The following is an 18,272-nucleotide window of genomic DNA, read 5'->3' on the forward strand; positions in this document are numbered from 1 at the left end:
GTGACTGGACTATGTGTCTCATTATCCAGGAAGCTATTACCAGGGCAGCAGGGTAGGATTCTAAAAAAAAAGTGGAAATGTTCAAAACTTTCAGAAGTCTATTCAGAGCTGGCATCGTGTTATGTCCTCTGCATTTTATTGGCAAAAACAAATCACAAGGCCAGTCCTCTAGATCTAAGGGGTAGGTAAATAAACTCAAGCTCAACGGGTAGGAGGAGCAGCAAAGTCACAGGGCAAATGGCACGAGTGAACACAAGGATAAAAAACTGGAGACACACTGCAATAAATTACCCAAAATAAACCTTATTGCTTTACTGATCATTTTATAAAGTAAAAAACTGTCTAATGTGGCAGATAATAATTAAATTGTGTTGAGTATTGTCCTATTATTATTATCCAAATGCATGAACAGGCAGCTACCTTATCCTAAAAAATATCCTTGGTAAAAGATTCTGAGTCTCTCAGTTAGCTATCCTAGGTCTGACAATTACTCATCATCACCAAGTTCTTATAAGTATTTAAATTCAGTCCCTTTTCATTCAGCTCTCACTGGGCTATTACTTTCCCTCCTTTCCCATTTCCATCCATTTCCCATTTCCCTCCTTTCCCATTATTCCATCTGAAGAAGCATAAACTAATGTTTTTCACCATAAAGGGTAACTTAAGCTTCAAAAAAACTCTCAACATCCTAAGTATGAGAATAAACTAACAGTTAGTAACAGACAGATGAATTCCCCTGCGTCTAGTAAGAATAAACTACAGAACAGAATAAAGAAATCAGCCAACTCAAAGGTCAACAACTGGACTTTAATGAATTAATTTTGTTAAAAGCATTTTGAACAGATATGCAAGTAAAAACACACACATTAAAAAATGAACAAAAACATTCTTGCTTTCCGTAAGTACTTATCAGAATAGCCATGATTAAGTTTAACTCCATATAGAGTTTAAAAAACAAGTAACAAATTTTTGTATAGTTAAACTTGAGATATATACATTTATATCCTAATATTGGATATACTCTCTTGACATTTAATTTGTTATTCCTATTGGTAGGTTTGCCTTTTTAAAGTTTTCCTAGGAGAAAGTATAAGAAAAAAGTATCCAGATTACCCATCATTTTTGAACATAGGAATAGCAGTTCTGAGATAGCTCAATTGTGAAAAACAATGACAAAATGCTGGACTGTTAGTTTTATTTTCAGGACCTCCTTTTTGAAAAGGATCTTTTTCATTTTGTTTAATAAAAATAAGTATAAGAAAAATAATTTTGTCTTGGCATTGGTGGGCTGAGATCTATACTGTTCACCAATTCAACAAACAAGAAATGTCTGCTTTAAGAGATCAACACTAACAGGTAACATGAAAGACAGAAGCCAGCTGTAGGAGACACATCCCAGTGTGCTTAGTTAATCCCTCAGGTTTTACTAGCACACCTCTGAAAAAGAGATGCGCATCCTAAATTCACAGATATTAAACAATAATCACTTTCCTTACATCTATATAAAATGTGCTTACCTGTCTGACAGCTTCAGTCTTAACTGCAAAGAAAGGTTATTAAGAGAACCCAATTATAGGTGCCCCAACTACATGTTAGCACCACAAAATAGCCATCAACATTTCTTAGGAGTGTTATTGGCACTGTGGATGAGACAATCCATAGTATGTGGGACTACCCCTGATACTGCAGAACATTTAGCATTCCTGACCACTCACTAAGAACCAGTGGTTTTCAAGGTCACTGTGACAATCAAATGGACCCTTGATGAGAACCACTAAGCTAGATGAGTCAAGATTAATATCTATTAACTTTATGACTTCCACAGAAAGTAACTGCTTCATTACCTTCAGTAACAATGACTGAAGGGGAATCTTTTTAAAAAACACTATAATTAAATGTTATTTCGGAAAGATAAGCTGACTTCTTCAAACTCATAGTAATCTGAAAGATTGGATGCACAAAGTGCAATACTTATTTATCCCCAAATGCACACATACATTTACAGGAAAATGTTTATGTTCTACAGGCATATATTATTACCCCATTTATGTTTGGTAAAAAAATATGCTCATCTATTACAGTAAGATAAAAACCATGTAGATGTTCTTGATAAGTTCCCTCACATTGATGCTCCTGGAAACTGCTGCTGTCTTTGCTCCAAAACTTGCTGATTTAATAGTTGTTGCTGTTTCTGTAAAAATTGCACTACTTCTGGACTTCTTAGTAACGACTTAGAAAGAAAAGAAAAAAATTATTAATAGCATTATCTATGCGATTAGACTGTTTTCGTGCTATGAAATTACTCTGATGTGTCCCTACACATGACACAATATGTTCACAAAAATATGCCTGAATCAAAATCACTTTTACATCTGATGCACTGCAACTAAGCTGCAAACTGAAAATAATGTGATGTCACACATCAAAATACTAAAACCTAAAAATAACAGGTGAAGTCTGTTATTGGTGACTTTGTGCACAAAGGAAACGCTTTCTATAATATGCCAGCAAATATGTCTCTTGAAATACGTAAGAACAAAGAGCACTGACCCAGGATTATAGCAAGAAAAAAAATGGAGATGAAAGGGGGCTACATGTGAAAATAGCAGCTAAATGCCAGTTTGTACATACATATAAACTAGTGCTAGAAGTCAAGTTTCTCATTAGCCAACTAAGTCTTCATAAAGAAATTTAAAATTGTGTGTATAGGTGTGCATTTATATATGTGTGTAAATATATATAGGTATATACCAAAATTTCAGGAAAAAACTAACAGAAGTGCTCCAAAACATCCAATACCTTTTTGTACACTCATCATTTTAAAATATAGTTGTCATAATATAACAAATATAACAGACTATGATTAACATATGATTATTAGAGACAGGGTCTGCGTTCCCCACGCTGGAGTGCAGTGGCGGGAGCATAGCTCACTGCAGTCTTGAACTCCTAGGCTCAAGCAATCATCCTGCCACAGTCTCCTGTAATATGTTTTTATAATAAAATACTTACATAAATTTATAAAGAAAAAATCTTTGGCCCCAATAAGTTGCAAAAAGATAAACCGAATAAAGGGAACATACTATCATTAAATCCTGATTTTAACATTATATGTATTATATCTTAGTACATTTTCTATTTATTAAATAGTTTTGTTTAAAAATCATCTTAGCTGTTATGACACCGTTGGACATTTAGGCTGTTTCAATCACCTTTTTACTATTTATGATAAATATATTCCTGGCAATATCTTTATGTTTAACACCATCCATATTTAGGATTTACGTCCTGTAAATGCCTTCATATTAAATGTAATGTCTGAGTCAAAAGGGATGACTCCTGGTACATAATGCCCACTGCTTTCCGAAAGTGCTATACCAATATATAATGCCATTAACTGCAGGAGGATGCCCATTTCATGAAAGTCTCAACATCATTGCATCATTGTGCATAATCGTTTAAACAGTTTTCACTTTTTGTTTATTTTTACTGATATTGAATACCTTTCCATATCATTTAATGGTATTCCGCCTTTTTTTTTTCTGTTTGTATCTTTTGCAATGTATTGAAGTCAAAGGTTTTCCTCATCAAATTATAGGAATTGTTGTAATAACCTTTCTTTGCAGTTAAGACTGAAGCTGTCAAAGAGGCAAACATATTTTATATATAGATAAGGAAACTGATCATGTTTAGTGATTTATAGGGTGCTCTGTTGCCTAGGCTGGAGTACAGTGGTACGATCACAGCTCAATGCAGCCTCAAACTCCTGGGCTCAAGCAATCCTCCTGTTTCAGCCTCTTGACTACAGCTACATACCATCACACTCAGCTACTTTCTAAATTTTTTTGTAGATGGGGTCTCGCTATGTTGCCCAGAATGGTCTCAAATTCCCAGCCTCAAGTGATCCTCCCACCTGACCTCCCAAAGTGCTAGGATTACAGGCATGAACCACCATGCCCAACCAGGAATATTTTATGTGATAAAATACCAGCCACAATAACCACAGTCTTTTATACTTGTTGTAGATATTTTTGCTCTAGGTTATTGTGCATTTTGCCACTAGTTTTGACTATAGCATTCATTTTTATGTAGTCAAGTTTATAATCTTTTCCCTGTGATTTTGTCTATATAAGCTAAAAAAAAATCTCGTTACAGATTTTTGAGGTAAAGTTTTGATTCTTTTTTTAAAACTTTAACTCCTTATTAGGAATTTATTTTGATGTATAGTGTGATGTCATGCGCTAAAATCTCAAAAATCTCAATAGTTCCATTTATAACAAAAAACGTTTGTTAACACATTTATAACTGATTTACAAACAGATATTTACCAGTCTTTTTTGATTTAACACTTGTTCTAAAAGAGTAGGTCTTGCAGGACGATCCCCAAAAGATCCTGTTCTTTGTTTAACAATGGAGAGTATGTTATCTGCACTTTCCTGGGATAAATGATAAAAATGCAAATAGATAAACAGTTAATGTAATAAGTCATAATTCCAGGTACTTCAAAGAGGTAATGAACAGGTCTTTGCATTTCTTCCTTCTTCTTGCCCAGTCTCTGTAAAACTGGAAAGTTCTTCATTATCATAGGCAAGATACCGGCAGTTAATTTGATGTAACATTCCTTCTCGCTCCCTCTCCCACCTGATTTTCAACCTGGGTTCTTTAGTCTCTTGACAGGTCTCAAAATTAATAGTGTGTGATACAGTGTGATAGAGTAACAGTGTGAGAGGTGGGCCACTAAGATTGAGGCAGAGTTACTTCTGAGCTATTTTCAACATTACAAAAAATGCCAAGTGGAATTGACCATTCTCTTTTTATAATGCTATCCAGGCCAAAACATAATCTGCTTGCCTTTGGATGAAATATATGAACTCAGAGGCAAATTATACACTGCTCAATAAGATATCTGATAGCTTTTACCCAGTTAACAACCAAAACAAATGGGGGAGTAGTAAAATATCGTTTAAAGAAGCAATTGATAACCAAATCTTTCAAAATGTAGATAAACTTGCTTGAAAAAGCACTAGTATAGTCTCCTGCCACCTGTATGAACAAAACAGGTAAGTCCTAAACTGATACCATTACCCTGAGATTTAACTGCCCAAAACCAAAATCAGCCACACTTATTACCAAGTATGTACTCCCAGTTACCTGACTGCATCTTAAATACTTGCAATTGTGCTGGCATAACAAAATATTGTTTAGCTGATTGAAATATTCTGACTCTTACAAAACTATGCTACAATACCACATCCAAAATTCTTACTAAGTAAATATAAAACTATAAATGTTTTACCAGAAAGCCATACTTTACATGAATTACCTCTTCGTTCTTTACTTAGAATATTATCTATGCTGTTTTTTCCTCTTGGCCTTCTTTCTACCGGCCTCTGAGTTATCTATGAGAATATCCTCTTAATCTCTTTCATTATGAGAAGTTTACCACCCTTATATTACAAAAACATTTCATCCCTAAACATTTTAGGCCTCAACACATAACAACTGTAAAAAGAAAATTCTAATACCCAGAGGAAACAAAAATAACTTCTTCCTCCCTCACCGACCCCCGAGTTGATTTTATTTATGAGAGTCTTTAATTTTTATGTGCAAGATAATGGAATGCTGAAATTGACTTGACAGTACAGTACCCTCCACCCTCACAACCTCACTATGCAAATTCAAAATGTTAATACCACAAAATATTACATACTGAATTAGATAGAGAAGCTTGTAGTGAAAATAACCTTTAGTCATCTAGTCCAAACTTGTACAGATGTTGGAATACTTTTTCAAAAACTTTCAGTGCTCTTTGTCCTACAGGTTTACCAACTTTTGCCACACTTCATTTGGTTTTGAATAGCTCTGATATTTCAGTAGAATGTCAGGTAGCTTTACTTAAGCTGAGCTGAAATACATACTCCTTGTGATTTATGCCTGAGAGTTCCAGTGACCTCAGAACTATGCCATATAAGTCTACTCCTTCTCTTAAATGGTAGCTTTTCAGATATTTAATAACAACAATCCCACCAACAGAAGTCAATTCCTTTATCCCTAGTCCCTTTATGTGTCTCTCATATAGCACAGTTCTTGGGTTGGCGGAGTAGACATCATACACACTTGTTCCTCACTTAACCTCGGCTTGTGTAAGAAATAATTGTAGAAACTTTAATTTCTTTATTTTTTTTTACCTTAATAAATCCTTCATTGGAATAGAGACTTTAATTTCTAATCTTGCTGCTCACAACAGAGCAGAAGATACCGTCATCACCTGTCAGTCCTACCACAGCGATCTTCGAAATAGTCTCAAAATCTATAGGCTCTCAACTTTAACCCTCTCCATCAGTGTAGGATCCTCTGCTGCTCCCTAATTATCACTTCATTTAAAGACTCCAAACCCAAATCCCACAGCCTGGCATTCAATACTATAAAAAACTGGCTTCAACCTATCTTTCCAAATTTTTCTCTCATGAATTTTCCACTCAACTATTACATTTTAGCTAGAATAGTCCACTTGCTATCTTCACAAAAGTGTTTTCTGTATTCCTACTTCTCTTTCTTTACTAAAATGTGCTTCTCTTTCCTTTTATCTACCAGAATTCTAGGGAAGCAGTATAGTAAGGGGGTAAAAGTGAAGGCTCTAGAATAAGACTGCTTGTGCTTGAGTACAGTACTTGCTGGCTGTATGACCGAGGCCAAATTCTTTAGCCTCTCTGTGCCTCAGTTTCCATGTATGTAAAACATAGTATCTATCCCACTGCTGAAGGGTTGTGAGACTCCATTTATAGCTTAACACAGTGCTTGACACATAAGAAATTCAGCTCATGAAGCGTAAACTATTACCCATCCTTTCTGGTTTACACTGAGTCACATTTCCTCTGCAAAGCCTTTCTGGAGTATCTCAGCCTGCAATGATCTATCCTCCTCTGAAATACTAAAACCGGACTATATAGTTGGCTCTTATTACATCCTGACTGGCACTGTTATTTTCTTTACACTCACTCAGTTTAACAAAGATAAAGACTTACAGATCTTGTTACCTCCTCAGAACTGATAAAGTATCCCACAATATAAGACAAATTGGATAGTAAGCTATTATTTGTTGCTTATAGCAATTAATTCCCTTCCCTAAAAAGTCATGCAAATTATTTCAAAATAGTGAAGCTGGGTGCAATGGTGAAGTAATCCCAGCTACTCGGAAGGCTGAGGCGGGAGGGTCACTTGAGCCCAGGAATTTGAGGTCAGCCTGGGCAACAGTGTGAGACCCATCTCTAAAAATCAGATAAGTAAATAAATAACAAAATAGTAAATTACGAGGTTCTTTTTGTGGGAGGTGCAGAGAGAGACTCTAATTCAGTATCTATTTGCCTTTTATACATTTTCCTTACTGTAGATGTAAATGCTAGGTAGTTTAAAAAAAAAAAAAATGTAAGCAGCCATAGGTTAACTACTTCTTTCTTGAAAATAAGTATTATTAGGCTGGGTGTGGTGGGTCACACCTGTAATCCCAGCACTTTGGGAGGCTGAGGTGGGAGGATCGGGAGTTCGAGACCAGACTGGCCGACATGGCGAAACCCGGTCTCTACTAAAAATACAAAAATTAGCTGGGGGTGGTGGTGCATGCCTATAATCCCAGCTACTTAGGAGGCTGAGGCAGAAGAACTGCTTGAACCCAGGAGGTGGAGGTTGTAGTTGGCCGAGATCACACCACTGTACTCCAGCCTGAGCAACAACAGAGTGAGACACTGTCTCAAAAAAAAAAAAAAAAAGAAAAAAAGTATTATTTTTCTCCCTCTCCAAAGAATTCTGAAGAGAATGAGCACCTGTGGAACATACTGAGGAAGAAACTTGATCACTTTTACTAACTTTCATTCTTTTCCAGGTGTTTATTTCTCTAATTCCCCATAATTAGAGATTTGGTAAAACATATAACAAGAATATGGATTGAGGGGGTTTTTAAACTAAGATTACAGAAGTCCTGAGCCCATTAATTAGTATGCAAAATTAAAGTTACATAGTGGATTTTTCTAGGAAGAGTCTTCATTAAGTCACCAGATACTCAAAGGAGTCCTCTTACTCCAAAAGATTAAAACTTAAGGGAAAGAGAAGTCACTCAGTCCTAACCAGTGTGAATTAAGTATGACACACTGGCAACTGTAGATTTTGGAAATATTTAGAATATTATACTTTTTGTTTTTGAAACAAAGTCTTTCTCTGTCACCCAGGCTGGAGTGAAGCGGCACAATCACGGCTCACTGCAGCCTCAATTTCCTGGGCTCAATGATCCTTCCACCTCAGCCTTCTGAATAGCTAGGACCACAGGCATGTGCCAACATACCCGGCTAATTTTAAAATTTTTTGTTGAGATGGGGGTCTCCCTATGTTACCCAGGCTGGTCTCGAACTCCTGGGCTCAAGCAATCCTCCCTCCTAGGCCTCCCCAAGTTCTGGGCTTACAGGTATCAGCCACTGTGCCTGGCCTAGAACATTATTACATTTGTAAACAATTACAAGGTCTAATATTTTAGTAATGGAGCACTTCAAGTTCAGTCGGAAACTAAGAAATTTAAAGACTCAGAATACATCCTAAGACCCTAAGATAGCTTGCAGTTAAAGAAAAAATTTTTTTGACCGCTTTTTTTTTTAAGGAGACAGGGTCTCGCTATGTCATCCAGGCTGGAGTGCAGTGATGCAAATAAGGCTCATCGCAGCCTTGAACCCCTCGTCGCAAGCAATCCTCCCAGCTCACCCTCCCGAGTACAGCTGGGTATACAGGCACTTGCCACCATACTTGGCTTGGATCACTTGTAACAAAATTCAATTTTTCTCTACACTGAGGGATTACATAGCTCTCACAAGAAGAAATATCTGCTTATCTGTGACAGCCTCAAAGTATACCACTAACAATGACAATAATAACAGCAAAGGTTTGCAAACTTTAACCACTTGCTGGACACCGTGTGAACACTCAGTATGGAATGGCTCACATATTCACAGCAACACTGTGAATGACATACTATTTTAATGCTCATTTTACAGAGTTTCATAACCTATTCAAGTCACACAGCCAGCAAATGATGGAACACGGCTTTGCACCCAGAAGTCCAACTCCAGAACACTGGTTTTACCTTTGACTCAGTTCAAATCAAACAATCCAAAAGTTTTTTGAGACTTACACCCCATTATCATCCTTTTTTTCCCCCCTCAGGGGTACCAAGAAAAGGGATAGTGAAAACAGGGTACTAAGAACAAGGATACTAAGAACAAGGTATATTAAGTATTGGAGTAGTGAGAACATGAGAACAAGGGACTAAACATAGGGGTACTGGGAACAGTGTTGTAAGAAAAGGGTACTAAGTACAGGGGTACTACAGACAGGCAACTGGGTATAGTAGTACTAAAAATAGGGTACTAGGAAGAGGGTTAACAGAACAGGACACTAAAAACAAAGTACTAAATAAAGGACTATTACGAATAGAGGTACTGAGAACTGGATACTGAGAATAGAGTAGTGAAAACCGAAAGAGATGACTTTCTCAGAAATACCAACTTCATCTAGGTTCCTAAGTCTCCTTTAGCGATGAACCAGACCGAACATTTACTCTGTGTCCTTCCAGCCATATCCCAGATCTATGACAGCTCTGCCGATGTCACATTATTTTTACTGCAATTTCGGCACCTATCATATGGGTGCAACAGAACTGTTACTGCTTTGGACATGTTGGTATAAACTTTAATTTAGGGCAAACATTCTAATTCTCAACCACTAACCCAGTCACTGCAACCCGGCCCATTTGGAAGCGGATGGGCTGGCCCTGGAGATGCGGTTTGCGTTAAGATTGGGTTTCTTCTTCCACCGCCCACCCCCAGGCCTCAGCTAAGTCTGATACCTCGAGTTTGACGTTTCCCGCGCTGCCAGTCGAGGCAGTCCCACAGCAGTTCAGGGCCTGGTCGCTCTTCTTCTTTTTATACTTGTCCTTGTACATCTTGTTGCGGTGTTTCTTGCACATCCACGGCTTGCGCTGCTTGGCCACCTGGCTCGTGGTCTCGCTGCAGCCTTCGTAGGTGCAGGTCTTGCTCATGCTGCCCCCGCCGCTGCCCCGCCTCCGGGCGCCGCCGCTGCTGCCCTCGCCCCCCGAGTGGGTCTCCTCGTCCTCCAGATCCTCCAAACTAGCCGCGCTCTCGCCTCCCCCTGGAGGGTCCGAAGTGTCTAGCAGGTCCGCTTCGTCCTCCCCAGCCTCCTCTTCGCCATCCCCGGCCCCTTCGCACAGGTACCTAACGGGCTTGCCCGCCCCAGCGCTGCCTCCGGGGACCGCGGCCTCGTCCTGCCCAGCACAGGGTTGCATCACCAGCAGGGTGAACTGCGAGGCCGCGGTCGCCACCGGGGCTGGCGCCAGGGCGGGAGCCGCAGCCGGGGCTAGGGCCGCGGGGTGGGGCACCCCGCTGGCGGCGCCCGGCCCCGCGCCCTCCGCGACACCCTGCGCCTCCATGCTGCTGAGACCTGGCCGGGGTCCACGACTCCGGGCTTTTAGCACCTTCCTGGCCTAGCGGCACTTTGCAAAATAAAGACTCAAGAAACACTACGGGAAACAGCGGCGGTGCCCCGAAGGCGCCCCGACTGCGCCTGCGTGTCCGCAGCCTGCGCGTCAGCGTGTGTACGCCCGCTGGCTGTCATGGAGCGCGGCGCCTCTGGGGGCGGGGCTGGGCGCACAGCCGATGGGACTGACTGCGCATGTGCGGATCCGGCCCCTTAGGCCAGCTGGGGGATTTGCAGACCGGGTCTACGGGGCTGTAGTTGGCAAGGCAGCGCCGTTTTACCTGAACCTATTGTATCTAAACCGGTTCAAAGCATCTTCTACAGGAGTTCCAGTAAGCAAATTAAGATTGTTCCTGAGTAGTCTCACGACTTGTAGTGTTAGGATGCTAATTTTATTATTTACCCCCAAACTGCCTGCAAGGGGAGATTTGAAGCTGGGATGTAGTGGTGTCACAGCCTGAAGCCACTAGCTCGCAGTCCATGAAGGTAGAAATGGCTTATTTGAAAATAGTGGAGCGGAGAGGGGTGGGCCACACCTTTGGCCGAGTTGTATTTGTATTGAGGGTTAACTTTGTTTTTTTCTCCTGGAAACTCACTTGATTTTTAATACTTGCTCTTTGCTGTGGCTGCTGCAATAAGTCTTAACGTTTTCATTTCACAGAGTGAAAATGTGTGAAAAGGAATACTGAATGGCAAAAGTTTAAAAAAAACAATGAATGTTCTATCAGTTCTATCAGTTGCTGGGTAATTGCCGGTTGTTAAATCTTGGCTTGCCCAAATCCCAGGAGAGAAAATATCCTGCCGTATCCTGAACTGTTAAGTAGATGTTCTTTTTCCCTTCATCCTGTTCTTTCACCTGGTCAGATTTCCCATCCCACCTACCGGAAAGCAATGACTTTATTCAACAAACTATAAATCCATTCACACCAAGATGTTTGGGTGCTGACATGTAGGTAGATCAGTTATGTTTTAAAGAGAGGCAAGTGGAAGGGAGAAGGTTTGTAATTAGAGCAACCTAGTTAGTACTGTCCTGTGTGACTACAGCAAGTTGGTTACAGCCTCTCTGAGCCTCAGTTTCCTCATTAGTAAAACTTGGCAGTCGGTGGTGTGCTAGGGCCAACTGATGATACCTGGTTGCTAACATTTCAGAAGTATAATTAGCAGAAAAATTAAACACTGCTATTATTAAAAATCTTACTACATGAACTTGCAATAAGATTATGTTAAAAACAAAGGTTACGGCAGGGCGCGGTTGCTCTCGCCTGTAATCCCAGCACTTTTTGGGAGGCCAAGGAGAGATCAACTGCCATTGGGTTGGCCATGTTTAACACTAAATATTGGAGGGAGACCTAATCTAGGCCCTGGTGCAGTGGGGCTTTAATGTGCAAGCACAGGAAAGAATCAGTCCCTCCCTGGCATAGGAAGGATCATAATCTAAGACCCAAAGGTTAACCCGATAGGCTGGGCACTGTGGCTCACGCCTGTAATTGCAGCACTTGGGATGCCAAGGTGGATGAATCACCTGAGGTCAGGAGTTTGAGACCAGCCTGGCCAACATAGTGAAACCCTGTCTTTACTGAAAATACAAAAATTAGCCGGGCGTGGTGGCACATGCCTGTAGTCCCAGTACTTGGGAGGCTGAGGGAGAAGAATCGCTTGAACCCAGGAGGTGTAGGTTGCAGTAAGCCAAGATTGCACCATTGCAGTCCAGCCTGGGTGACAGAGCGAGACTCTATCTCAAAAAATAAAAATAAAAAAATAAAGATTACCTCGACAGAACCTTGACTCCAGCCCCATTCTGCCAGCTCAGCACCATGGGTAGGGAAGCACCCCCTTCTCCCCAGGTGAGATCAAGGGTATAATCCTCATGACCAGGATTTATTCCTCATACACTTGGCTGTAAGAGGTTTCTATGTCACTCTGCCTACAGGGGATCCACCATGGATGAGTTATTCCTTACTTCTTAAGTGTCATTTGCTTGTTTAATTTTGTTTAATCTGTTACCAATACAGAAGAAAGCAATTCCATAGTTCCCTTCCCTTGAGTTTACACTATACTGCTAAGTTGGTTGAATACAATTTGTTCTAAATGATTTAATAAAATAAAATAATAATTTGTATTTTACTTTGGACATAAGATGTAATTTGTACATCTGATATTCTGAGAATACTTAGCATTTCAAATGAAAGCATAAAATCATAATTGGTTGAACTTTAGGCGAAGTCCTAAAGGACTTGTTAAGGATCGTGACTATAGGTTTTTAGGATGTATTCAGTCAATTCTTTAAAAGAATTTATTGAGATATAATTTATGTGCCGTAAAGTTTACCCATTTTAAGTGTACAATTCAATTTTTTTTTTCAGTATATTTCCAGAGTTGTATAACCTTAACCTAACTTTGGATTTTCTTCAACTCAGAAAGAAACCCTGTACCTATCAGCAGTCATTCCCATTCTTCCTCCCCACTCTTTTCCTTTTCCACCCCTAGGCAACCACGGATCTACTTTCTGTCTCTGTCTTTTTTTTTTTTTTTTTTTTTGAGACGGAGTCTCACTCTATCGTCCAGGCTGGAGTGCAGTGGCGCCATCTGGGCTCACTGCAAGCTCCGCCTCCCGGGTTCCCGGCATTCTCCTGCCTCAGCCTCCTGAGTAGCTGGGACTACAGGCGCCCGCCACCGCGCCGGCTAATTTTTTGTATTTTTAGTAGAGACGGGGTTTCACCGTGGTCTCAATCTCCTGACCTTGTGATCCGCCCGCCTCGGCCTCCCAAAGTGCTGGGATTACAGGCATGAGCCACCGCGCCTGGCTCTGTCTCTGTCTTGATAGATTTGCCTATCCTGGACATTTCATTAACTGATATCATACAACATGTGATCTTTGTGAGTGACAGTGGTTTCTCTTACTTAACATTTCTTTTTCTCCTTTCTTTCCTTTCCCTTTCTTCCTTCCTTCCTTCCTTTCGCCTGCCTTCCTTCCTTCCTTTCTCTTTCTTTTCTTTCTTCTTCGTTTTTTTTTTTTGAAGGATCTTGCTCTGTCACCCAGGCTGGATGCACTGGTGCAATCATAGCTCAGTGCAGCTTCAAACTCCTGGTCTCAAGTGATCTTCCTGCCTCAGCTTCCCTTGTAGCCAGGGCTATATATCAGTGCCACCACACCCAGCTAATTTAATTAATTAATTAATTTATTTATTTATTTATTTTTGTAGAGATGGGGCTTTGCCATGTTGCCCAAGCTGGTCTTGAACTCCTGGCCTTAAGTAATCCTCTTACCTCCGCCTCCCAAAGAACTGGGATTGTAAGTATGAGCCACTATGCCTGGCTTCATTTAGCTTTCCAATCACTCATTCTTTCAATATATAGTCTTTGAGCTTCTATTATTTACGCTGTGGTAGAGGTAAATAAAACACTCTTCCTTCAAGAAGCTTAGAGTGGTGGTTCTTGACTCTGTTAGACCCAAAGGTCCCTCGTTTTTTAAACAAATATTTTGTAAAATTTCTTTCACAATCTCAAAATAAAATTCGCATTTAAAATGACACACTTATCCAGAGAATTTAAAAATGAACATTATCCTCGGGGGCTGGGAGGAGGGAAAAATAGAGAGTTGTTTAAGGGGTATAGAGTTGCAGTTTAACTGGATGAAAAGTTCTGGAGATTGATTGCACAACAATGTAAATATACTTAGCACTATTGAGCTGTATATTTTAAAATGATCAATATGGTAGATTTGGAGATGTTTATTTTTATCACAATTTAAAATATTCCACATTGTCCTAAATGTAATATAAAGGAGACATAAAGAAGAAAGTAATTTGTAATCTAATAATATGTGTATCTCACGTGTTAATTTCCAGGCTCAATTAGGCAGAACTATAATGATGTAGTCAAATGCACTCATCCGATAAAATAAATAAGAAATAAAGGTCATTTCAAAATAAGAGGTACAGGAAAAGGAAAGAACAGAGGCATATGTGAACACCAGAATAGAAATAGTTTAGGAGAAACTAAAACAAACCACACTAGTTTGTATACGATAAGAGAACAAGATGAAAACCTTTAATTGAAGTACGGAAAACATCCAAGACAAATTATGGGCATTGAAAGGAGAAAATGAGTTGGGCATTATTTAAAAATGAAGGATAAAATAATACTATTGTAGCACATGGTATGGATAACAGTATCTCACATAATGTCTTAAAATCCCACAATTTATTTAGTTATAAGACCAGTCTCTAGAGCTTAAAAATACATGGGTGACCATTCTCTGATAAGCAACGGTGAATAGAGTAGACTGGAAAAAGAAACCATCAGACAAGAGGCTCTAAGAGATTGTGCTCTGGGGACTCCAAATGGTAGAGAAAAAACAAGTAGCCAAAAAATAAATATATAGTTGATATGGTTTGGCTGTGTCCCAACCCAAATCTTAAGTTGAATTGTAGCTCCCATAATTCCCACGTGTTATGGGAGGGACACAGTGGGAGCTAATTGAACTATGAGGATGCTCCATGTTCTCTTGGTTTTCCCCCTTGTTCTCTTGGTAGTGAGTAAGTCTCATGAGATCTGATGATATTTATAAGGGATTTCCCCTTTCTTTTGACTCTCATTCTCTCTTGCCTGTTGCCATGTAAGACGTGGCTTTCGCCTTTGGCCATGATTGTGATGACTCCCCAGCCATGTGGAATTGTGAGTCCATTAAACCTCTTTCCTTTATAAATTACCCAGTCTCGGGTATGTCTTTATTAGTAGCATGAGAACACACTAATAACAACAGTCTCAAAATGTAATTATCATAGCATATATATCTTATCATAGTACTTTCAACTTAAACAAATATATGCTAATAATATTAAATATTTGAAAACAACATCTTGTATTAAAATTCAGTGACATGTCTGTTTCCTAGGTCTATTCTTCAATATTTTGTACAGAGCCTATGAAAGTTAGCTTAAAATCTCCTGTCACCGGTTTGCAATTGATTTTCATGACATTTGCAGTAACCGTTTTGAAACCATCCTCAGCTATATGTGCAGTAGGAATGCTGCCATATGGCCATACCACTCTGAACCCACCCGATCTCATCTGATCTCAGAAACTAAGCAGAGTCAGGCCTGGTTAGTACTTGGATGGGAGGAGTGCTGCCATAATTTAGATTATTTTCAAACAAGTGGGTGAGAAAGGCTTAGCTGGATCCCAGATCTTTTTATAATGACTGATTAAATCATACGTTGTCCTCAAAGTTCAATTTTTTCTCTTTTTATATGAGAGGCACCATACTGAAATCAATTAACTTTTCTTGAAAATGCTGGCAAAGATATTCCACATCTGTTTGAAACCACCCAATCTGGTATTGTAAAATGTTAATGGATCTTTAAACCTAATCATCACAGCATCCAAATGAGAGCAATATATTTCTGAGTCAGTATCTTTTAACCTACCCTTATGTCAGATTATGCAGCAAAGCTGAAAACTATAAAAATTATCATTGAGCAAGTGCAATGGATTGAATGTTTATGTGCCCTTAAAATTTAAATGTTAAAATCTTAACACCCCTGGTGATGGTATTAGGAGGTGGGTCCTTTGGGGGTGATTAGACTATGAGGGCAGAGCCCTTATGAATGTGATTAGTGCCCTTATAAAAGAGACTCCAGGGAGATTCTTCACCCCTTCTGCCATGAGAAGACACAGCAAAAAGGCGACTATGAATTCGGAACAGGCCCTCACCAGACACAGAATCTGCTGGCACCTTGATCTTGGACTTCCCACTCTCTAGAACGGTGATAAATAAATATTTGTTGTTTTTATGAGTCACCCAGTCTGTGGTATTCTGTTAGTAGTCTGAAAAAACTAATCTGGCAAGCTTATTTTAAAAATATTATATTTATTGATTAAGTCATGAGAATTCCCTATACTATAATGAGATTGAGCTCCTTTCCTTAAAATGTAAGAAGGACCTCATTTGCGCTGTAGCTCTACCTTTGCAGTGGATAGGACTGTGCCCTCCGTAGCATTAGTTATAGGAGGAAACCTGACATCTGCTACCTCCTGATGTGAGGAAATATGAAGTATAAGCATCACATGTGATTCTTGCCAAAAACGTTTGATGTGAATCTAATGAAGTCTATAGAACTCATTTCGTATTTATGGGGAAGAGAGGGAGGAATAAGTTAAATAGCACCATGAAGAGACAGTCAGAAAAATACAGAATTTGGAAATTCAAAAGGACAACTGGCTTAGTAAAAAAAGATCAATTTTATAAAAATTATATTAAAAAATAGGGTCAAGAAATTTTCTAGCTTAAAATAGAGTCATGATGCACAAATGCAATTGATTTTTGTTATTGTCAAAAGGTATTTTGGGGACAGTTGGAGACATTTGAAAATGAACTGGGTATTAGATGACATTAAATAATGATTCTGAATTTTTTTTTACTCATGGTACAAAAGCATTTAATAAGTGATGCATCAGTGTAGAAAAACACATCACTTGTAGCTTGTCCTTTAAAAGCAAGATAACCAAGTGAAAAGTCAGTACAGATTCTTATTTTTATGTTTCAAAAATCAAAGGTACACATTAAGAATTGAACTGCTGTGATTTTTCTTCTTTCCAGAGATGACATACATGTTTTCTGATAAGTAATATTCTACCACACATTGCACTGAGCCAAAGCAGACAGATGACTGGTAAGGGTGTTTACGATTTCCTACTCATACTGAGCTAGACCAGTAGCTTAGTGGTCTAGCTCAGTGTGAGTAGGAACACTGCCTCCGTAGGAGAGATTTTGACAGTTAGAAATGGCAGAGTCCCTACCTAACCCTGAGAACTCAGCAAACTTGTTTATACAGAAAGTATTTTCAGTTAACATGCAAACACACAAACCTGCTATAAGAACAGGATACCTTTTAGTGTATTTCTAGCACACAGCATGCATTCATAGGTGCCCAGCAAAATAGGAATGAACGCCAATGTAGAAAGCATTTTTGCCTTCATAACATTCACTAAAAAGCACATGGTATATAATACTTTAATCTTTAAGTGGGTAATCATGGAAGTTCCAAAATCATGTCCGGGGAAACGAGACTTTTAATGGTGGTCTTGCAAGATCGGGTGCCTGATAGGCAGGCACACCCAGGGCAGTCACAACCAGTAATTTATCTCCTAGCACGCAAGTCCCTCCCCAAGTTCCTCATTGGTCGAGTACTATGGGACTACAGTCTTTCTGGATATTGCCTAAGTTGCATTATCCCCTTATAAGGTCATACCCCACCCCCTTCTCTGCTTAAGTTTTGAATTCCCTTACTGCAAGGCTACTCAGGCTACTAGTTTAGCCTGAGAATTCATCTATACAAATATTTTCCAAAATAACACCTTAAAGAGACTTCTGAAAATAGTGGGACTGCATCAGGACCAGCAGAAGACATAGTCACACAAGGACTTCAAATGTTAAGACCAGGAGTTTTCACATGTAGCTTTTAGGTAAAGGACATCTCTTTCAGTTGATTCCTCCAGCCAGGACAAGCTGTGATCACAGGAGATTCAAAAATCTCAAGATGGACAGCTGGCTGGAGTAACACCCCAGAAAAATATAAAAAACCTCCCTGAGGCTGAAGAACTGAAACTCTGACTGATGTCAAAAATGAGATGGAAGTGCACAAAAAATTTATGCAAAGCCTGCTGGGATAAAGAGGGTTCATGATGGTGGGTTTTGATACTCAAACATGAATGCTGGGTTGAGGAAGGGCCCCCCA

General features: G+C 39.4%; 1 protein-coding gene across 2 annotated transcripts; it reads right to left on the reverse strand.

Moving 5' to 3' along the window:
* Positions 1–287: 287 nt before the first annotated feature.
* RFXAP (regulatory factor X-associated protein) lies at positions 288–10,653 on the reverse strand. 2 transcript variants are annotated; one of them, XM_011943014.1, is made up of 4 exons: positions 9,887–10,653; positions 4,329–4,436; positions 2,124–2,230; positions 787–1,437 (listed from the first exon to the last, which is right to left on the reverse strand). In XM_011943014.1, the coding sequence occupies exons 1-4, from the start codon at positions 10,484–10,486 to the stop codon at positions 1,350–1,352; spliced, it is 903 nt and encodes a 300-aa protein (XP_011798404.1). In that variant the 5' UTR covers positions 10,487–10,653; the 3' UTR covers positions 787–1,349. The 2 variants fall into 2 exon arrangements, with proteins under 2 accessions (XP_011798405.1, XP_011798404.1); XM_011943015.1 differs by having other exon boundaries at positions 288–2,230.
* Positions 10,654–18,272: the final 7,619 nt, after the last annotated feature.

This window comes from Colobus angolensis, unplaced genomic scaffold (assembly GCF_000951035.1).
Source record: "Colobus angolensis palliatus isolate OR3802 unplaced genomic scaffold, Cang.pa_1.0 Scaffold214, whole genome shotgun sequence".
NCBI classification, from domain to species: Eukaryota; Metazoa; Chordata; class Mammalia; order Primates; family Cercopithecidae; genus Colobus; species Colobus angolensis.

Bases quoted from the DNA above. Each gene is read 5' to 3' on its own strand.
- RFXAP (XM_011943014.1), bottom strand. From the start codon at position 10,486: ATGGAGGCGCAGGGTGTCGCGGAGGGCGCGGGGCCGGGCGCCGCCAGC. The intron at 2,231-4,328 runs GTAAATATCTGT...TTTCTTTCTAAG, and splicing joins TGTTAAATCAAAAAAGACTG to TCGTTACTAAGAAGTCCAGA. The intron at 1,438-2,123 runs GTGAGGGAACTT...TCTCTTTTTCAG, and splicing joins CAGTTTCCAGGAGCATCAAT to AGGTGTGCTAGTAAAACCTG.